The sequence below is a fragment of the Haliotis rubra genome, unplaced genomic scaffold (genome assembly GCF_003918875.1).
Source record: "Haliotis rubra isolate DU_JTF1 unplaced genomic scaffold, ASM391887v1 Scf41, whole genome shotgun sequence".
Lineage (NCBI taxonomy): Eukaryota > Metazoa > Mollusca > Gastropoda > Lepetellida > Haliotidae > Haliotis > Haliotis rubra.
This window is the reverse complement of record NW_025767091.1, coordinates 2,297,584-2,321,068: the sequence shown is the minus strand read 5'-3', so window position 1 is coordinate 2,321,068 and position 23,485 is coordinate 2,297,584. Positions and strand designations below refer to the sequence as shown.

At 42.8% G+C, this 23,485-nt stretch overlaps 1 protein-coding gene across 3 annotated transcripts; it reads right to left on the bottom strand.

Annotated features, from left to right (window-relative positions):
* Positions 1 to 18,883: 18,883 nt before the first annotated feature.
* On the bottom strand, positions 18,884 to 22,461 carry LOC124288029. Of its 3 annotated transcripts, none has more exons than XM_046724586.1 (4): positions 22,356 to 22,461; positions 20,463 to 20,535; positions 19,370 to 19,532; positions 18,884 to 18,963 (listed from the first exon to the last, which is right to left on the bottom strand). In XM_046724586.1, the coding sequence occupies exons 2-4, from the start codon at positions 20,521 to 20,523 to the stop codon at positions 18,927 to 18,929; spliced, it is 261 nt and encodes an 86-aa protein (XP_046580542.1). In that variant the 5' UTR covers positions 20,524 to 20,535; positions 22,356 to 22,461; the 3' UTR covers positions 18,884 to 18,926. The 3 variants fall into 3 exon arrangements, with proteins under 3 accessions (XP_046580542.1, XP_046580541.1, XP_046580543.1); XM_046724585.1 differs by lacking the exon at positions 22,356 to 22,461 and adding an exon at positions 21,638 to 21,658; XM_046724587.1 differs by lacking the exon at positions 22,356 to 22,461 and adding an exon at positions 20,905 to 20,923.
* Positions 22,462 to 23,485: the final 1,024 nt, after the last annotated feature.

Sequence of the window (23,485 nt, the reverse complement as noted above, 5' to 3'; positions counted from 1 at the left end):
AGCCGCCGTTACATCCGAGCTTGCCAGTGTCAACAAAGATAGCGGTCACAGTCGCGAAGGTTTGTTCGCAGTGCCACTCAGATGTTTGAGGAAATCATACAGACAAATTGACAGATCTGAAACTTTCAAAAATATAACACTGCTGAATACGGCGTGGAACACACGCTCTGTATCATCATATCGCATGGTGACAATCACTGGATTGTCTTGTCCAGACTGGATTGTTTACAGACCGCGCCGTACAGCTGTAACACTGCTGAATACGGCGTGGAGCACACGCTCTGTATCATCGTATCGCATGGTGACAATCACTGGATTGTCTTGTCCAGACTGGATTGTTTACAGACCGCGCCGTACAGCTGTAACACTGCTGAATACGGCGTGGAGCACACGCTCTGTATCATCGTATCGCATGGTGACAATCACTGGATTGTCTGGTCCAGACTGGATTGTTTACAGACCGCGCCGTACAGCTGTAACACTGCTGAATACGGCGTCGAACAAACACATACTCATCATATACTCAGAATAGTACTATCGAGAGGGAGTCATGGCGTTTATATGTTGGCAACTTAATCAAAGAATACCCAGGAAAGTCCCCAGAAACGTCGTAGCATCACTCACTGTCAAGGATGTTACCGCACGTCAGCGGGATGAGGATGAGCACGAGAAGAGCGGCCTTCATTCTGGAGGAATTCTGAAAAAACAGTTTCTGTTTGAGGTAAGAACTTTTTATCAGGATTTCAAGCAGTGGCGTTTAATGTTCTTAATTTATTGTCGGTTTCCTATTCAGACCGTAGTCCGTACTGACCAGGCTGTACCATAGTAACCGTTCCGTACCGTGACATCACTTGCTGCTGCGGCGTAAAACAGCTTTCACTCACTCTACCCTCCTGGCAAGTAGAATTTGGCACGGCTTCCAAAGTCGAAGCATTGAATACACAATGCCATTTAGAAAGTGGTTGCATGTAACATATGGTACACTTGGGATTTACCCTTTCAGAGTACAGTAGGCTACAGCTTAATCTACAATCTGTATTTAACTGAGAAAGTGAAATCACAAATATATACTCATGCCAATAATGGTTGTCACCCCCTTCAATTTTTTTAATTGGAGAGGGGGTGTGGGGTGGAGGTGTGAGGTGTGTGTGGGGTTGGAGTGGGGAGGGGGGTGACAACCATTATTGGCGTGAGTATAATATGTTACATTTGACCACTTTCTAAAGGCATTGTGTGTAGGCACATACTCCATGAAAGCACCGCACTTTGTATTTATGTTTAAAGTTTACACTGCTATCTGATGTCTGTTTAAATGGAAATGACGTTTTCAGTAGGACAATCCATTTCACCATTTAATGTCAATACAATATCTTTAAAAACAAAACAACGCTTTAGCTGATTTATTCTCTCTGGGGAAATATAATGTAACTCCACTTCAAATAATACAGTAGTATATGACAGATTTGACACAGTAGTATATGACAGATTTAATAGCCTTTTCGAGTAATCCAGGATGTATGTAAGAAGCATTAAGTATACATAATCATCATCATGAAGGGAATACAATACCTACCTTGATGTGAAGACTGTACAAACAAATCTGAGAGTCTTAACTTTTATACCATTTCTTTATCTCAAATCTGTGTTAAACGTGGTACAGTAGCAATCCTTCGCTTGCAAAAAAATGACAAAAACTAACACCATTTAGAAAAGAACGAGGTCGTGGTATGCAGCATATGGTTCTTTTACATAGAAGCTATCACATTTGACTGGCATTCAGAAGTCCGAAGTTCATTTTCTGTTTGTTGTTTAAAGCCGCACTCAGTAATATGACAGCTATATGGCGTCCGTCTGTAAATAATCGAGTCTGGACCAGGCAATCCAGTGATCAACAGCATGAACATCGAGCTTCTACGCATATGTCAGCCAAGTGAGCGAGCCTGACCATTCCGTTAGTCACCTTGTTGCCGAAGATCAATTCTAACCCAGTTCTTTTGGGGTGTTATCTGCTTGGGCTTAGGCTTCGGAATTCTCTCTCATCCATTCTCTCTCACTCACCTACCCACATACTCTGTCAGGCACACACAAGCACACAGACATTTGGTGGGGTAGGAGCAAAGAGGCTTGCGCGCGCGCGCGCGCGCGTGTGTGTGTGTGTGTGTGTGTGCGCGCGTGCGCGTGCATTGCTTTAAGCCACTATAGACGACAAGAGAGTGAAGAGACTGACAGAACCTCAACGCCACAACGCCATTTACAAGGACGGGAATCGCAGCATGAGGTGGCAAGGCACTTCACCGTATCCAGACAGACCATCTCAAACCTATGGACCCGATACTACAATACTGGGAATGTTAATGACAGACCCAGGTCAGGTCGACCTAGAGTTACCACCGTCGCCCAACAATCCAAATCCCTGGACTGCGCCGAATCTCCGACCAGACAGTGCGTAATTGGCTATGGAAAGCCAGACTTTTTGCCAGAAGACCAGTTCAACGTCACGTCGTTTCCTTCATCAACGTCAACGGTTGATCTTTAGAGGATGACAATGCTCGCTCTCACTTTCCACGTGTTTGACAGGGCTTCCTCCAGCAAAACAATGTTCAGGTGTTACCTTGGCCTTCTCGATCACCCGATTTGTCCCCCATTGAACATCTATGGGATACTCTTGATCGGCGCTTGCGCCAGCGTAATCCGCCACCTCAGACACTACAAGAACTGCACACAGCACTTCAGCAAGAGTATCAAATCATTCCTCAAGCCAGCATTCGGCATCTCCTTTTTTCTATGGGTCACCGCTGCCAAGCTGTTATCGATGCTCATGGTGGTCACAGCAGATACTGACATTTTACTCTGACAAAGTGGCTTTTATTGCCCTTTGTGGTTTTACCAAACACTTCCTGGATAATCTTGTTTTGGAAATGTGTAAAGTGATGATTTTACTGTAATTGAGCAATGATGTCATGTTTGAATGAGTTATATACACTCAGTAAGTAAACTCCAAAACAGCATGTATAGTTTCATTTTTGAAGAGTATATATTATCTGATATAATAAATTCTTTGAAAATCTAAAATAGATTTAACAATACATATTTCAAGTTATCATAAATCATATTTGTGATAGGTATTCATTCTTTGGTATTGATAAATGAAGTATTGATATAAAATAAGGATGGCAAATAATAAATTGTTCTTCTTGTGTTGCTCGACTGTTTCAGCACCATCTTATGAAAACTGTTTAAATTGTTTATATTAAAAACACCTCATAATAAACTAGATACTACCCATCAAAAGTTTAAACTCACTTTTAAACCTACTTCAGTCAATTGTAATATACTTGATTTTACCAAATATTCCATGTTTAAAGGTACTGTTTACACCTGAACTAACGTAATGTACAACAATTTCGTAACGTTGAAAAGATTATTGTCATGAGTTCAGTAAATGATGAAACTAGTGCAATTCATCTGCATGAGGTTTGCAGTTGGTTCCCCGAATTTTGTGGAGAAATGAAGATGTTACCATATATATATAGACACATAACATAAAGTGAGTCTAAACTTTTGATGGGTAGCATATTAATTATAACAAAGACAACAATACTAACCTGACAGGCGTTTTATATCTCTTAGATCGTCTCTGTTTTAAGATTATATACTTGTTCTGAATGACATTATTTCTTTATTAAATCCTATTTCGCTTCATTACACCTAATCATTTTCCACTTACCAGTAACCCGTGCTTGTTCTGAATGACATTATTTCTTTATTAAATCCTATTTCGCTTCCTTACACCTAATCATTTTCCACTTACCAGTAACCCGAGCAATGAATAAACAGGTTTGCCAAGTAACCTTGTCTTCAATACTCATACAGCCCCTCTTGTAGTGACGATTAAAAACGACAAAACGACGAACGACAAAAGAAATCTCTGCTAATAGCAGAATCGATTGTAAAATGCTGACTATAATGTGTCTCATCAGTCAGCAACATTACAGCCGTATGGCGGCGACATACGACACGACAATCCAGTGATGCAGATAATGGGATAATGACCATGTGTTACTGAATCACTATCAAATAATGATGATGCCAGGTGTTTGCGAACCAAAGAGCGTATCCTGTACCACCAGGGCACCTGTAGTAAACATATGCAAAGGCTATTCACCATTAAAATGGGAGTGAGTGAGTGAGTTTAGGTTTACGCCGCACTCAGCAATATTCCAGCTATATGGCGGCGGTCTGTAAATAATCGAATCTCGACCAGACAATCCAGTGATCAACAGCATGAGCATCGATCTACGCAATTTGGAACCGATGACATGTGTCAACCAAGTCAGCGAGCCTGACCACCCGATCCCGTTAGTCGCATTTTACGACAAGCATGGGTTGCTGAAGATCAATATTCTAGCCCCGATCTTCGCGGGTCACACCATTAAAAAGTCGTGAAAGTATTATACAAGTCAAAATAGGGAATTGCATTGGACATTTTTGTCACTGATGTATCAAATGTTGAAATGTGCTTTATGTGTATAAATGTGTTTGCAAACTCTAATGGGGTGATGCAACCTTGTTCGAACATCCGCCAAATGCTCGATTTTACTTCAACAGTTGTGAAACAGTTGTGGAGCACCATTGCTGGTCACGTTTTTCAAGTTCAGGAGGTTCATCAGTGGGAGGGAACTCGCTATTTGTAGTTTATTGAACGATATTAGATGACCGATATACCTACAGCTTAAGTTAAACCAAATAACCCTATTTTGATTTTGCCGACCTGAGCAGAAATTCTGATTTATATAATTAATTAGATACAGATCCGCAAGGAGGGGAGCACAGTTGGTGTAAATGGCCTGGGGATGGGGATGGGGGTGAGGATGGGGATGGGGATGGGGATGGGGATGGGGATGAGGATGGGGAAGGGGATGAGGATGGGGATGCCTACTTGCCTCAAATCTTACACAGATCAATGAGTCCAATGTTTCACATATTGTTATCACAGTAAACTTTAACATTTACTTCCATGTTGGACAAGTTGTCCTGAACCCCTGAAGATAGATATTCAGGTATATTCGCCACGTTTCTCAAGTGTGATTGTGAGTGAGTGAGTTTAGTTTTGTATACTTCCCGGCACAGCAACTCAGTTTTTGGCAACAACAACAAATGCGTCCCCACGAAAATCATGACATTGTGTGCATGCCTCCTACGCATATCGGAACTATGGACAAAAGCACTGCCTTTACCCACCCTGAAAGACATTCTACAGGTTCCTCTTGTCTTAAATAGCCCATGATTTGGCATATACATTGGTAACAAGCTGAAATCGTCCGGGAGGCGAGACATCCGCCAACGGCGGTATTATCATTTACATAATATACAAGACAGCAGTCACGATAGACTAATTACAATATTTCATTTTTAAATGCATTAAATACATGGTTCAGTAATTTAGAAAGGCCTTGAAGGTCGCTTATGCTGGTAGTAGACAAGAGTTTCTTAAAGATGGACAAATTTGGAAATTCTAGGTATTTAGTGTTCAGAGACTGACGTCGGAATTGGAGAAAATCTTCACATCTAAACTAGTAGTGAAACTCGTCTCCAACAGCGTTTGATTCACAAAGTGGACATTGTCTGTCTTCACGTGGAATGCCCAACCATCGGCCTGTCTCAATTGGTAATTTATGGTTAGATGTTCTAAACTTCAAAATTGGGTAGTATATATTTTTGGGAAGAAGAAGATATTTTTCTAAGATTGGTTGAGTTTTGAAATATTTATAATAATCCCCCTTGGAACTAGAATCAACATTTGACTTCCAGTTTTGGAAAAACTGGGCTCTATAGGTGTTTTCGACCATTGAGACAAGCCAGGGCGTAGAACATACAGACGGATTTAGAAACACGTAGGATAGACTGCAGTTATCAAGGATATATTTCACAAAACGTAGCCATGGAACTTTATTTGTATTGTCACAGATGTGGTTAACACAGTTATATATAATCTGGGATGGCTTCCAATATGTGTTTTCAGAGGCTAATTTATGCCAATGTGAAATAAATCGCTTATAGATTTTAATACTCAAAGGCTCTCTTCCAAATTCACCGTAAAGCATATAGCTTGGGGTGCTATTTCTCAAACCGGAAGCTAATTTCAGCAATTTTAAGTGAATTCTTTCTATTATTTCTAAGTTCTCGTGTCCCCATATTTCTGAGCCATACAATAGAATTGGAACGACCATAACAGCTTCAATGTATTTTGACAGCATCCATACTGGTTTTAAAGTTTTAAAGTAACAGTCTGTCAACCTAACGTTTGGGACTGCATTTCTTGAAAATATCTTTTTTGTTATTCAATATAAAAGTGTTTACATGTACCTTCATGTTTTTCCATGGCTTACAGGAACCCATTTTTAATGTCACGGTGATCGCCTGTTGAATTAACTTTCATTATTCTTTCGTGATTCTGGCCGTAGGTTTAATTGATGTAATGTCTGACAGGTGATATAAGCATGTGTTTCACGTGCATGGCCTCGGGTGAGATTTACCCTTGATTCACCCTGTGTAAATCACAACCGCTGACCCACAACAGACACGTGCCTAGTTGATCCATGTTACAGCTGTAATAAGTGTTATCATGTTTATGTTTCGGGGCCTTTCAGTAGAAATTGTGTCCATGGAACTAGAATCCACCTCCTAACAAATCAATTCAAATATGTATCAGGAAATAAAACCTGTATGCGATGAATTTACTAACACATGTATTAAGACCCTTTTTCAGAGTGTCTGATTTTCCTTGTTGGCACCGACAAACCAAAGAACATAATGATCGCGTCTGGTTTTCAAACTCTCGGTTACATGTTCCTGACATATCTAAGGGAGGTAACTCCTAACAGCAGGTTAGACGAATGGCCACCTACAGCGTATGCCTCTTCCCTATATTTCAGAGATAAGGAGGTATATTTATAGCTTGTAATGAGTTATCATGCATCCACGTGCAAGTATCTGGTGTATGACAATTGAGCAATGCCAACGTGTTACAAGTTTATTTCGTTCAAAGGAACAAACAACCAAGCATTCGTCGGGTTTCAACGAAGATGGAACAAATGGACAAGCTCCTGGAATCTGAAAAATAAATGAATCAGGCGTGATTCTCTTGCACTTCATCAATGTGTTGGGATGCTATTTGCAAAGTAGTTATTGTCTTTGGATGGGTGACAGGTATGGCAGGGCAGGCGTACCCTTGGGGCGAATCACCACTGAATTTTAGTGGTCATATTATTGTCACAAACCTTTCCCTTTTCAACAAATGGATTTTTTTGTGAGAATAATCAAGACATGGTATTCTTTCAAATTTATGTTATTAAGATATTGAAACCATAAACAGCCAATATCACTATTTTACGCAAATAACTTGTTTATTTTACGCAGATAACTTGTTTTTTTTCTCGCCTTAGAATTAAAAACACTTATTGCCTTATAGAACAAACTTTATGGATAACAACTTCTTATAAGAGGGTTGGAAGAAAAACTCACGATTATAAAGAAGTTGTTATCCATAAAGTTTGTTCTATATTGTACTTCCCAACTTCTAAAATGCCACTCAAAGAACTTATTGCCTTGAAACAGAATATTGAGAATATTAAATATTTGCTGGACTTACGATTTACAGACAAGTGGACATGAATGGACTAAAATCAGATGTCCCGTCAGTGCCACGTGACAAGCGCCCTCGCACACATGCTCAGTGGCGTCAGTTCCAACAGCGTGGACAATCTTCTGGACAACGCTCTTCAGCTCATCTGCATTGAACAGGTGCTTGAACGCTGGAACGATATCAACACATTGAACAGGTGCTTGAACGCTGGAACGATATCAACACATTGAACAGGTGCTTGAACGCTGGAACTATATCAACACATTGAACAGGTGCTTGAACGCTGGAACGATATCAACACATTGAACAGGTGCTTGAACGCTGGAACGATATCAACACATTGAACAGGTGCTTGAACGCTGGAACGATATCAACACATTGAACAGGTGCTTGAACGCTGGAACGATATCAACACATTGAACAGGTGCTTGAACGCTGGAACGATATCAACACATTGAACAGGTGCTTGAACGCTGGAACGATATCAACACATTGAACAGGTGCTTGAACGCTGGAACGATATCAACACATTGAACAGGTGCTTGAACGCTGGAACGATATCAACACATTGAACAGGTGCTTGAACGCTGGAACGATATCGGCAATTGAATGAATGGTCTACTAACTCTGCGAAAAATATCTGAATGTAAAAAAGAAGTTAACATTTTGCATTTCTACAAGAGCCATTTTTCAATATCATGTTGAGTATCTTATCGACTTGGTCTTGAAGAAACACTGCCTTTATTGTATGTTCTAAACACTGCATGTTTTCCCTTAGATGTACCAGAAGCCCATAATTGAAGTCACATTGATAATAGTATGTGGTTTGCCAGTATCATCAAAGAGGAGGAAGTCTAAAGCTTGTAGCATCACTCACTGTCAAGGATGTTACCGCACGCCAGCGGGATGAGGATGAGCACGAGAAGAGCTGCCTTCATTCTGGAGGAATTCTGGTTCCGAAAAAAGCCTTGGCGGTTAAGATAAGCATTATATCCAGATGTTGCGTTTTAAGCTCTTTTCAGTTATCATGAGCTGTCCCATGGCTGGGTGTCGTGTTCAGACCGTTGCTGTTACTGACTTGACGCTCTTAGAGTAACCGTTCCGTTTCGTGATATGACTTACTGCGGCGTGAAACAACTTCCACTCACTCACAGTAAACCAAACATATATACTTTCATGGTTTAATTGTAGTGTTGACGTCGGACTACTAGTAGTCTAGATCCCATACTTTGTGTACCACTCTGACAGGTGGAAATTGTCACGGCTCCCAAAGCCAAGGCTATGAGGTGAGGTTAAATTGGGTTTAACGTCATGCTTGAGTATAATTCGCTCATATGACGACGTGCATGCGTGTGTATGTGTATGTGCGGCTGCTTGTACTAGCCCAGACTTAAGCTGGTTTAAGCCAGGCAGGGACCAACAACTACCATATTTTAACGTCTTTTGGTATGACGCGGTCGGGTATCAAACCAGCGACCTTCCGCTCTCCGCGCGGACGCTCTAACCACTACACCACGGAGGCGGTCGCCAAGGCTATGAATACACAATACCATTTAGAAGGTGGTCAATGGTCACATATGTTAAATTTGGGATTACACTTTCAGAAGTACAGATTCTAGTACTTTTTAACTACAATCAATACTTTACTGAGAAAGTGAAAACCCATATATAGCATGTTACACTTGAACACTCACTAAAGACATTACGACTATAAAAAAAGTCTGTTTGCAGTAAAAACGTACCCATGAATTTCACTTTAAACAAAAAAGTAAATCAAACACAGTGAAATTAAGACTGCGAATCCTCATAATTTTGCCTTGCCAACTGAACATTTAAATCTCAGAATTTTATTCATTGTAGGACAAAAGTTGTTTAACAAACGATCATACGTTCACATCGCTATTATTGGTTTGTATTACAAGGGGAGAGCGCAGTAGATGGAACAGTGAAATTAATGCACGTGCGGTTCGTGATGAGCTTTAACTTAGACCAACTCTACATGTACCGGTGTTTCATTTAATGTGCATACACCCTCGTAATACAAACCAATAATAGCGATTTGAAACTATGATCGTTTGTTAAACAACTTTTATCCTAAGTTGAATAAAATTCTGAGATTTAAATGTTCAGTTGGCAAGGTAAACTTGTGAGGATTCGCAATCTTAATTTCATCTTATTCGATTTACTTTTTTGTTTAAATTGACATTCATCGGTACGTTTTCAATACAAACAGACTATAGGCACCAAGTCCAACTTGTATTCGCCTTATTTATTTCAATGTTTACTGTTTACGCTGTTTTCTGTTGTCTGTTCAAATGTTTATGGAGCCGGCGTTTTCAGTAGAACAAGCCATTTCACCTTATAAGGTCAATACATGTTTGAAAACAAAACAACCCTAAAACTGCATTGTTACCAGGAATTATTATGTCAAGGGAAATATAACGTGTACTTCCACTTCTAATGATACAGTAGTATATGAATTAATAAGCTTTTTGTGTCTTCCAGAATGTAAGTTTGACTGTAGATATAGACAAGTACCGTTAAGTAAGGAAAACAATACCTACCTTGATGTGAAGACTGTACAAGCAAACTGAGATTCCTAAGCTTTATACCATTTCTTTATCTCAAATCTGTGTTACACTTCGTACAGTGACAATCCTTTTCTTGCTAAAATGACAAAAACACAGACTTACACCAGATGGAAAAGAACGAGGTCGTGGTATGCAGCATGTGGTTCTTTTACATAGAAGTTATCAAATTTGACTGGCATTCAGAAGTCCAAAGTTCTTTTTTTATCTGTTTTTTTAACGCCGCACTCATCAATATGACAGCTGTATGGCGGCGGTCTGTAAATAATCGAGTCTGGACCAGACAATCCAGTGATCAACTGCATGATCATCCATCTGCGCAATTGTGATGACATGTGTCGACCAAGTCAGCGAATCTGACCACCCGATCCCGTTCTTACGATAAGCATGGGTGTCTGAAGACCAATTCTAACCCGGATCTTCACGGATCTAACACAACACAGAGCGGAATGCGAATAGTCAGCGGTTCCTCAGCACACCATAACCGATCAACCGCCAAATCTGTCACGAGGTCTCAGGTTGAAATTTTCTTGACGTCATTTCGACTCATCTGAAAATATGACACGTGACTAGCAAGGGTTACCCCGTGTATTGACGTTGGGTACACCGTACATGTAGTCGTATGTTGGCAATATGACGATATGTAAGTGGCGGTATAACACGTGACCGTCCAACGTGGTGAGTGAGGGAGTTTACTTTTACACCGCACTCAGCAGTATTCCAGCTATATGGCGGCGGTCTGTAAATAATCCGAGTCTGACCCAGACAATCGAGTGATCAACAGCATGAGCATCGATCTGCGTAATTGGGAACCGATGACATATTTCAACCAAGTCAGCGAGCCTGACCACCCGATCCCGTTAGTCGCCTCTTATGACAAGCATGGGTTACTGAAGGCACATTCTAACCCAGACCTTCACGGGAGACAAGCTTGGGTTACTGAAGGCAAATTCTAACCCGGACCTTCACGGGAGACAAGCATGGGTTACTGAAGGCACATTCTAACCCGGACCTTCACGGGAGACAAGCATGGGTTACTGAAGGCATATTCTAACCCGGACCTTCACGGGTCCCAACGTGGTGATGATCCCGTACTCTTGTCGTTGACCTGGGGAGCCCTGAACGGGTTCGAGCGTTACCATGGGGTTTGTTGATACCTGTTCCATTGTCTGCTTATCACAGACTGTGAACATTGAACGTATTTGCCACTGCCGCTTACTCCTGCCAGTCTCAGACATTGGATTACTAGTTCATACGCAAGCAATGAGTGGAATCAAATATATTACCACTGTATGATAAGCGGAATCAAAAAGATCAGAAATAATGCTGACATACGTTATATTTGGGATTACCCTTTCTCAGTACTTTTGTTAATTTGAGTGGACGTAGCGATGGCTGTATTTGTGTGCTGGAAATAAGGTGCCTGACAGTGTGGGTTCGAATCCCGGGTGGGACTCAATCTAACAAAAGTAGCCTACTAGAATCGGTACTTTACTGTGAAAGTGTACGTGTGATCCCAAATATAACCTAATATACTGCTGGAATAAAGTAACAGTGCATTATTTGATGTTATGCCATTTTTAATGCAAAAGGTAATAACATGATTTGTAGTGTTTTCCTTAATCACTGTGTAACTGTTGACAGGATAATATCGAAATCTGTATGATTTGACACCAGGCATAGTGACATGCCCTTGAAGAAATGTGGCGTCAAAAGCTTGTTCACAAATCCAGTATCGTGTACATGTGTGTCTACCATTTGCGTTGATGCAGGCTTGGCAAGGACGACGCATAGACAACACTGAGCGATTGAAGAAAGCTTGGGGAATGTTGTTCCATGTCTGAACTAACGCTTGTCCAAATTCAGCTTACGTCAGTGGCTGATTCTGGGCTTGACGTAAACGTCGCTCAATTTCATCTCAATTGTGCTTGAAAGGGGACAGGTCCGGAGATACATCTGACCAGGGAACTACCGGAATGTTCTGCTGTCTCAGGAAATCGTCACAACATCAGCGACATGTGGACGGGCATTATCTTGATGAAGCGTGAAGTTACGTCTCTGCCCAAGAATGATCTCATCCCTGTATCACAGAACAGTGAGGTTGCCATTGACAATGACAAGTTGTGTCCGACCATGAGAAGTGATGCTTACCCACCCGATAACGGTACCGCAACCAAACAGTCGACGTTGAACAACACACGCGTCAGCATACCGCTCACCCCGCCGTCTGTACAACCTTGCCCTGCCGTCTGAGCTGTCCGGGTAAATCTCGACTCGTCAGTGAACACCATCCCAATCTTGTCTCCTGTACCGTAAATGCTGTCTGCACCAGACAAGACGTGCAAAATTGGACGTATTGCAGGCCGTCGGGGCCGGATGTTGTGCTCCCTCAATCGGTTAATGATTGGACGTATGCCAGGAATGGACCGCCTCCGTGGTGTAGTGGTTAGAGCGTCCGCGCGGAGAGCGGAAGGTCGCGGGTTCGATACCCGACCGCGTCATACCAACAGACGTTAAAATATGGTACTTGTTGGTCCCTGCCTGGCGCTCGGCGTTAATGGGTACAACAAGGACTGATCGGCTCGGAGTCAGTATAATGTGTCTGCTTCACTGCGGCATGGTATCTCAGTGGGGTAGCACTATAAAACCATCTTAAGTCTGGGCAAGAACAAGCAGCCGTACATACACATGCACACGCATGCATGTCGTCATGTGAGCAAAATATTCTCCAGCGCGACGTTAAACCCAATTTCACCTCACCTCACCTCACCCGAGAAGTCAAACTGTCTGGAATGGGTCAGTCGAATGTGGTTGTCTTGGTGACGTGACGTCACGCGTGGACGGCCGGTCCGAGACAAATATCTCGTGTTCCCATAATGCTGAAAATGTCTCCATAGAGATGATGGACACCAAAACGGCGCGGAGACGCTGATTTTCTGTAATAGTGCAGGGGCACGTGTAGCAAATATACTTCCGATGAAGTGCATGTTAATTTATGGAACCACTGATAATTGTAATCAGTACTGCATATGGAATCAGAAAAACCATGGCTCCATTTTTTCTGATGATTATAAGTGTCATTCTTGGGTAACTGAACATCGGTACCCATAATCGAGCTGCAACACCAATGTGAGAAAACATGTTTTTATATACACATGATATACGTCATAGCTATAGGCACAGGCATGTAGTATATCAAAATGTACCTTGCGATGGGTGGTTTACAGCTACCACTATGTATCATGCCTCTCAATAATATATGTGGACATAATAAATCCTAAAATCAATTTTTTTTGCAGAGGGTATGTATTCAACCCTCTGTGTGTGTGTGTTAGTGTGTGTGTGTTAGCCTAGTGGTTAGAGTGTTCGCTCGTAACGCCAAAGACCCGGGATCGATTCCCAACAAGGCCACAATGTGTGAAGGTCATTTCCACACCGTCCATTGAGCTCCGACAGTTTGGGGTTGGTCACCGATATTCCGGATTGGTCAAAATCCAAATTGGTGGCCACATCGCGCTTCGAACCTTTGAATGGGCAAAGGGGTAATAAATATTCATTTATTACATTTTTATAATTTCAGACGTCGACAACTAAGCATATCAATTGTTGAAATATATGTGGTTTAATGACAAAAGCTCTATTAAGTCCTCAGTTTCCTAAAGTTCACACGCTTTTCAAAGAGTCATCAAATCACGCCACGATTGTCACGAATTCCATCGAAAACATAGGTCATCGTTATTAGGAACGTGTATCATAGCTTGAGATATACTCTTTGATATCTTACCAATCAGTGCGCCATATTCAGAGTTACCAGATTTGCTCTCAAATGTTGAAATTGTCCGTCTTGTGAGGCACCCCTCGCCCTTGAGTGTATGGACTGGTCACGACTCATTTTTTAGTAGTGGGCGGGTTGGTCATTTGACGGTATACGGTTTGATCATAACACTTGAATGTGTTTACATTCAATAAAAGTAGATTTATATTTCCCGAATCCCCCAAAATTGGGACTGTGAACATTGGAACCGGTTGTGAAATTTAGTAGGAAGAATAATTGGTGTAAATAGACTTGTTGAAAGTACAAGTATTTTCCTAGAAAATTCTAGGGATTGATAAATGACATTTAACACAAAGACACAGATGCTATTTTTGAGGACTTTGAATTGTTTTTAAGTCATTACAAGAGTTGTTTCCGTTGATATGTGACAGTGATCTAGCCTTGTCAGATTTAAAGTATCCTGAGAAAGTATAAAAGAAAGATCATCGAAAATTGTTCTTCCAATGGTGAGTGTGTCCTGTTTTTCTGTTGTAGCAGTGCAACGGTTGTGGAAGCCTTGGGTGAATCTTTCCACGAGGTCCCAAAAATATGTCGAAGCTTTGTAGTACATCTGATCGATGATAAACTTACTCGAGATGATCAGGCCCTCACTCGGCGTCGCGCACGCCAGAGAGAAACATTTGAATCGAGTGATTTCAACCCATGGGTGACACCAACTGAGTGCATGTTTGTGTCTCTAGATGTCACGAAGGAGTTATGCGACATGCTTTACAATTAGTGTCCATTAGATTGTCAAGATATTAATTATGCCTATAACATATGCAAAAGTTTGTTTTTCTATGTCAACATTTCACACTTTTATTCACTTATATATATAAGGCTATATACTTTGAGATATGGTCAAGGGAGCAAACTGATATATGTGCCTATGAGCGTGCGAAAAGTTGTGGAAAGTCTCCTTAAAGTAACTGAGATAACTTTTGGTTTATGCAGTATCACAAATGTGACTTTGAATTCACACTTTACAGTAAAATAGGACAAGTATCTTTAGAAAAGTGTTTTGACCAACCCGTACACCAACTGTTTAGAAAAAGTGACCAACCCTGCAGTGTATGCCAAACCAACCCGTGCACTAATAGCATTGACGGCCGCTATGTTTGTTGACACTGGCAAGCTCAGTTGTAACGGCGGCTTATCTGATTGGCTACTGAGAGAATGTGGAGCCAACCAAGGGAGGTAATAAAATCATCGGCTCGAACCGTAGATGCATCCAGGGTATAGTGGAGATTTATCGGATTCGTAACGTAAATTTCACTAACATCAAACACACTGTTCTATTGTCACTTATCTCTCATTATCCAGCTTAATTGTTGCATTTAGAGAGAGAGAGAGGGAGAGAGAGAGGTTTTACTTCATTTTCTATTTTACGTCTGATTTATTGCAGTACGATTGCGTCAAGCGTATTGATAAACTCGTACACATATTTCATAGTTCAGTTTTGATTTAACGTTGGTGTTTCAACTTGGGAATCTACACGTTACGCCGGTCAAGGTTTATCATAAGTGATAGCACATATTTACGTTTCGTCAAAGATTTGTCTCATGGAGAAATGACCATATGGTTTCGCTGACACGCGTTAGAGTAAAGTTATATACTTTGGAACTGACGTCACCAGAAACTTGTGACATACATACATAATTGTACAAACGACAGTTGGGATCTACTCTAGGAGTGGCGAACAGGTCACAGACAAGACTGAAAATCTTATCTGTCTGTTGGGCCTTAACCACCAATTCCAATTTTTTTAATGGTTAATTGTTTCCTGGACAACTCATGCATTATTGAGATTTGTTGAGCTTAGAACAGGTTCTATTTAATACATGGAATGGTCAAGGGTGGTGTCAGCTCACTCGCCAAGGTTGTCTCTCTTTGCTGGGAGGTATTGTTCTCGTTATATCAGGTATAAATCATTAGACCGAGATCAGTCCTAGAACCATATTAGTTCCAGATTGTCGTCTCTTCTGTGTCATGTTTAGTGAGTGTAACTGTGTACACACGCTATTACTGCAACATAAATACATTTGATTTATTTGATGAACGCCGTTTGGAAGGCATGGCTGCTTGGTGCATTTCGCCTCGAGTTCACCACTCAAGGTTGGAACAGATTGTGGATTTGGAAAGACCAATAAGTGTGTTCTGGTCCCACATATCCCACAATGCATTGACGCAACGGAGCTCTTCCGTTGACCCCAACAGTACGCTGAGGTTTACTTTCACACAACACTGCCGTTTACCTCTACATAACCCTGTTTACCTCTACATAACACTGTTTACCTCTACATAACACTGTTTACCTCTGCATAACACTGTTTACCTCTACATAACACTGTTTACCTCTACATAACACCGACGTTTACCTCTACATAACACCGACGTTCACCTCTATAACACAAAATACTGACGTTTACATCTACATAACACTGACGTTTATCTCTACATAACACCGACGTTCACCTCTATAACACAAAATACTGACGTTTACATCTACATAACACTGACGTTTATCTCTACATAACACCGACGTTCACCTCTATAACACAAAATACTGACGTTTACATCTACATAACACTGACGTTTATCTCTACATAACACCGACGTTCACCTCTATAACACAAAATACTGACGTTTACATCTACATAACACTGACGTTTATCTCTACATAACACCGACGTTCACCTCTATAACACAAAATACTGACGTTTACATCTACATAACACTGACGTTTATCTCTACATAACACCGACGTTCACCTCTATAACACAAAATACTGACGTTTACATCTACATAACACTGACATTTACCTCTACATAACACCGACGTTCACCTCTATAACACAAAATACTGACGTTTACATCTACATAACACCGACGCTTACCTCTACATAACACCGACGTTCACCTCTATAACACAAAATACTGACGTTTACATCTACATAACACCGACGTTTACCTCTACATAACACCGACGTTCACCTCTATAACACAAAATACTGACGTTTACATCTACATAACACCGACGTTCACCTCTATAACACAAAATACTGACGTTTACATCTACATAACACCGACGTTTACCTCTATAACACAAAATACTGACGTTCACCTCTGGTATAAAGGTACTCTCAGGTACAAGCTCTACGAGGCGCCACTAGGTACATCAATGACCGAGGCGCCACTAGGTACAGCAATGGCCCTGGTAGAGAGGTACTTTGTCGCACGTACAGGCTCTACGAGGCGCCACTAGGTACAGCAATGACCCTGGCAGAGAGGTACTTTGTCGCACGTACAGGCTCTACGAGGCGCCACTAGGTACAGCAATGACCCTGGCAGAGAGGTACTCTGTCTCAGGTACAAGCTCTACGAGGCGCCACTTGGTACAGCAATGGCCCTGGTAGAGAGGTACTCTGCCGCACGTACAAGCTCTACGAGGCGCCACTAGGTACAGCAATGACCCTGGTAGAGAGGTACTCTGTCTCAGGTACAAGCTCTACGAGGCGCCACTAGGTACATCAATGACCGAGGCGCCACTAGGTACAGCAATGACCCTGGTAGAGAGGTACTCTGTCGCACGTACAGGCTCTACGAGGCGCCACTAGGTACAGCAATGACCCTGGCAGAGAGGTACTTTGTCGCACGTACAAGCTCTACGAGGCGCCACTTGGTACAGCAATGACCCTGGCAGAGAGGTACTCTGTCTCAGGTACAAGCTCTACGAGGCGCCACTAGGTACAGCAATGACCCTGGTAGAGAGGTACTCTGCCGCACGTACAAGCTCTACGAGGCGCCACTAGGTACAGCAATGACCCTGGTAGAGAGGTACTCTGTCTCAGGTACAAGCTCTACGAGGCGCCACTAGGTACATCAATGACCGAGGCGCCACTTGGTACATCAATGACCCTGGCAGAGAGGTACTCTGTCTCAGGTACAAGCTCTACGAGGCGCCACTAGGTACATCAATGACCGAGGCGCCACTAGGTACATCAATGACCCTGGTAGAGAGGTACTCTGTCGCACGTACAGGCTCTACGAGGCGCCACTAGGTACAGTAATGGCCCTGGTAGAGAGGTACTCTGCCGCACGTACAAGCTCTACGAGGCGCCACTAGGTACAGCAATGACCCTGGCAGAGAGGTACTCTGTCTCAGGTACAAGCTCTACGATGCGCCACTAGGTACATCAATGACCGAGGCGCCACTAGGTACAGCAATGACCCTGGTAGAGAGGTACTCTGTCGCACGTACAGGCTCTACGAGGCGCCACTAGGTACAGCAATGGCCCTGGTAGAGAGGTACTCTGTCGCACGTACAAGCTCTACGAGGCGCCACTATGTACAGCAATGACCCTGGTAGAGAGGTACTCTGTCGCACGTACAAGCTCTACGAGGCGCCACTAGATACAGCAATGACCCTGGTAGAGAGGTACTCTGTCTCAGGTACAAGCTCTACGAGGCGCCACTAGGTACAGCAATGACCCTGGCAGAGAGGTACTCTGTCTCAGGTACAAGCTCTACGAGGCCCCACTAGGTACAGCAATGACCCTGGCAGAGAGGTACTCTGTCTCAGGTACAAGCTCTACGAGGCGCCACTAGGTACATCAATGACCGAGGCGCCACTAGGTACATCAATGACCGAGGCGCCACTAGGTACAGCAATGGCCCTGGTAGAGAGGTACTCTGTCGCACGTACAGGCTCTACGAGGCGCCACTAGGTACAGCAATGACCCTGGCAGAGAGGTTCTCATAATTCATGTTACGAATTAATGTTCGAGCATTACTCAGAACAATCTCTCCTTGTTAACTATTAAAACACAAACAGAAAAACAATTATGTTCAGTTTTATTTGTTGGAACCAGTGCCAAAGTCTAGGCGATGTGGAAGCGGGTCACAAGGCTCTGGAATCTGGAAACAAAAACGCTCTTTCTTTTAATCTACAGGTGCTATTCATTCTGTCTTAGATGCATTGCCTGGTCTTAAGTAAATTACGGTCACTGATGCCAGCTTGAATTTGGAGGAGAACCTACGGTCACTGATGCCAGCTTTAATTTGGAGGAGACGCTACAGTCACCAGTGTGGAGGAAGAGAACATATGGGTCCTGCGTCTTTGTTAGAGGTTTGTGCGATATGACGAAACCATACTCAGACTGATGCAAAATCGAGGCTTTGGGATGTGACATGAATATACAGGGGAAGTTTCTGGTCACAACTAAAAGATTCTTCTTCATTATATACCATTCAACACAATCAGTCTAAAATGCTTTTGCAACTAATATTAACCAATTTGATTAAAAAAAAATATACATCTTACGATTTGCAGACGAGGTCGCAGCCGCTAGAGAGGAGGGCGTTGTTGTGCAGGACGGTGGCGCACTCGGTCTCACAAGCAGCCTCGGTGGCATCAGATCCGATGCTGTCAGCGATCTTCTGGACAACGGCCTTCAGCTCGGAGACATCAAAGAAGGATGCAAACTCTGGTTTGAGAAAATAAACACAATACACAATATCGATTTTTAATACAGATCTTCATGTTCTACCAGTTACGATAAACCATTGAGAGATTGTCATCTATAAGAGTGAGTGAGTATAGTTTTACGCCGCTTTTAGCAATATTCCAGCAATATCACGACGGGGGACACCAGAAATGGGCTTCACACATTGTGCCCATGTGGGGATTCGAACCCGGGTCTTCGGCGTGACGAGCGAACGCTTTGACCACCAGGCTAACCACCGCCCCTCATCAATAAGAAAATATACACAATACACAATAGTTAATTTTAATACTCGGCGACCAGTTGCCATAAGCAACAACAAATACATTATACACACATAAAGTATAAGTTAAGCTTGGTGATGAATGTCCCCATTTGCCATGAGGAGTTTGATTTTGTTCAGTGGTCAAGCTATGTCTTCAAGGTATACTTCCTACAGCATGACCTGTCATCCCCGTTGTTCCGGGAAACACAAACAAAATGAGTGAGTGTTATTTTACGCCTCTATCCGTAATATTCTAACAACATCGTGGTTGATGATATCAGGAATGGGCAATGGTCATCCATGTTTGAAATCAAACTTTGTGATGAGTGAACACTTTAACCATTAGGCTACGCCACCACAGGCAGGTACCGGTAGCTACAATCACAAGGAAATATGATTGGTTGGTTTGTTGTATAACGCCGCACTCAGCAATATTCCAGCTATATGGCAGCGGTATGTAAACAATCGAGTCTGGACCAGACAATCCAGTAATCAACAGAATGAGTATCGATCTACGCAGCTGAGATACGATGACATGTGTCAATCAAGTCAGGGAGCCTGACTACAAGCATGGGTTGCTGAAGACCTGTTCTAACCCGGATCTTCACGGGTCAGGTAAATAGGAACAAAGTTAGTATAATACTCACGGTCCAGGAAAAGACAATGTGCCAGGGGAACAAGCAGAAGGGCGACTACAAAGACTTTCATGACTGCAGAGTTCTGGAATATAATTCACCGCGTTAGATCAGTGGTGAGTGAAAGAGGTCGTATCTTCCTCATCTCAAATATAGTGAGTTGAACATTGACTTGAATGTGGGAAAGATACCCAGCAAATTCAAGATGACAGACGGTAATCCGGCGATACTCCACCTTCTCCAAGGAATCGTGTCCATTAATCTATATAGCATATCATTTACCCTTGCCAGTTCAAGCCTTCTTAGGCCCAGTGGTTAAAGCTTTCGCTCGTCACGCCCAAGACCCGGGTTCGATTCCCCACATGAACACAATGTGTGAAGCCCATTTCTGGTGTCCCCCGCCGTGATATTGTTGGAATATTGCTAAAAGCGGAGTAAAACCAAACCCACTCACTCGCTCAAGCCTTCTTATCTGTGTTACAATATGGAATAGCTACATTACCTTGTCTAATCGGGAACGTTTTAACCAAATTCAACAACCCCAGAAAGTGGTCGTTTCACAGTCCTGACTGTCGAAATGAGCTGAAAGTCTTCCAGAACGAAGACAAATATGGTTCACGTGTGCCATGTGCATATACCGCTGCATGCTACCATCGCTGTGAGTGTCCCACGTGCATGTACTGCTACATGCTATCAACGATGTACGTGTCCCACGTGAATACACTGCTACATGCTACTGACGCTGTGCGTGTCCCAAGTGCATGTACTGCTACATGATACCGACGCTGTGCGTGTCCCACGTGCATGTACTGCTACATGCTATCAACGATGTACGTGTCCCACGTGAATACACTGCTACATGCTACTGACGCTGTGCGTGTCCCACGTGAATATACTGCTGCATGCTACCAACGCTGTGCGTGTCCCAAGTGCAAGTACTGCTACATGATACCGACGCTGTGCGTGTCCCACGTGCATGTACTGCTACATGCTATCAACGATGTACGTGTCCCACGTGAATACACTGCTGCATGCTACCAACGCTGTGCGTGTCCCACGTGCATGTACTGATACAGTCAACTGGCGAAAATATTGTATTGTTTAGTACAAACTTAATACTTTTCAACTGGAACGACTGAAATATTTCACGTTACCACGATGTGCCGTATACCAACATCAATCATTACCATAGTAGCCTGTCAAGGGCGTCTGTTATGGTGGCCATAATTGTTAAGCAAGTCAAAATAGAAACAGTGGTCTGATTGGATGACACGTTTTCATCAGAACGGACACAGCACGGTGGAGCTAAAAAGGATGCCAAATCACAAAATGTAAGCCTGCTTTGAAGGAAAGTTTTCCCCTCCTAACTCGGCAAGTGGCAATTGTCAGTCGACCATATCTTGGCACATATATTCCAAAACTATGGGGGTTCTCTGCTCCTGTAGTCAGGTGCGTGTGTTACCTTTCATCAGGTAAAATACAAGCATTGACATAAACAGTCTCTCTCTCTCTCTCTCTCTCTCTCTCTCTCTCTCTCTCTCTCTCTCTCTCTCTCTCTCTCTCTCTCTCTCTCTCTCTCTCTCTCTCTCTCTCTCTCTCTCTCTCTCTCTCTCTCTCGCCCCCTCTCTCTTTCTCTATCTCCCTCTCCGTGATATTGCTGGAACATTACTAAAAGCAGGATGAAACCATACTCACTCACTCACTCTCTCACACACACACTCTCTTTCTCTCCCTCTCTCTTTCTCTCTATCTACCTATATGTCTATCATTTTCTCTCTCACACACACATACATACGCACTCTCTCACTCTCTCCCCATCTCTATCGATCGCAGCTGATTTTGTAGGTCGAATGTTTGAAGAATTCGGTAACAGCAATAACAGAGATATAATCCAGCTCAACTTACCTATAGAAGACAAGAGACAGGTTACTAAAACTGTAGGTATATATATACCCCTTTAGATAACCTAACCTATCCTAAAAGTAATGAACATATAGCATTTACTTATCGTGTGAAAATTCACAAATGTCGTCATTGCGGTCTTATCTGTGAAGAATATGTTGAAATAGCAGCCTGCACCTCTAACTGGGCTATGACGCGGCAATTTTTTACATTAATTCTGGCGAGATAAAGACAAGGCATTTTTTATCACCGACATTTCATGTAACATAAGATACACACCATTCTGTGGTTGGTTACGTGGAAAGGACCAGACGACGCTTCCATATTTATTGCATTTCTGTCTGAGTGCGTGTGTGTGTAAGTATACGTTATGAGTGTGTAGCTGTGTGTGTGCGTGCGTGTGAGTGTGCGTTGTGCCTCTGTGTGTGTGCACGAGCGTTGTGTATGTGCGTACGTTGCGGGTGTGTGTTCGTGTGAGTATGCGTTATGCGTGTGCGTGTGCGTGCGTGCGTGCGTGTGTGCACGTGAGTATGTGGCGTGTGTGTGTATATATATATGTGTGTGTGAATATGCGGTATGTATGTGCGTGCGTGCGTGCGTGTGTGCGTGTGTGTGTGCGCGCGCGTGTGTGTGTGTGTGTGTGTGCGCGCGCACGTTAATGGTTAATGTAGATGTGGCCTGTGCCAGTCAGTCCATTGATAATGTTGGTCATAACCTGTGTCTATCCCCAGTAACGTACATGTCTACCCAGTAACCTACAACAGGTTGCAGTTACCTGTGCTTGATGTACCTGTACCCGTAATGTATGGCATCTGCGTATTTGGGACACCATGAACCACCTTTGTGCCTGGGGCACCATGATTCCCCCCTGTGTTATGGGCACTATAAACCCGATTCTTATCATGGGTACTATCAACCACCATTGTTTCATTGGTATGAACCATCTTTGTGTCTGGGGCACCATGATTCCCATCTGTGTTATGGGCACTATAAACCCGATTCTTATCATGGGCACTATCAACCACCATTGTTTCATTGGTATGAACCACCTTTGTGTCTGGGGCACCATGATTCCCATCTGTGTTATGGACACTATAAACCCGATTCTTATCATGGGTACTATCAACCGCCAT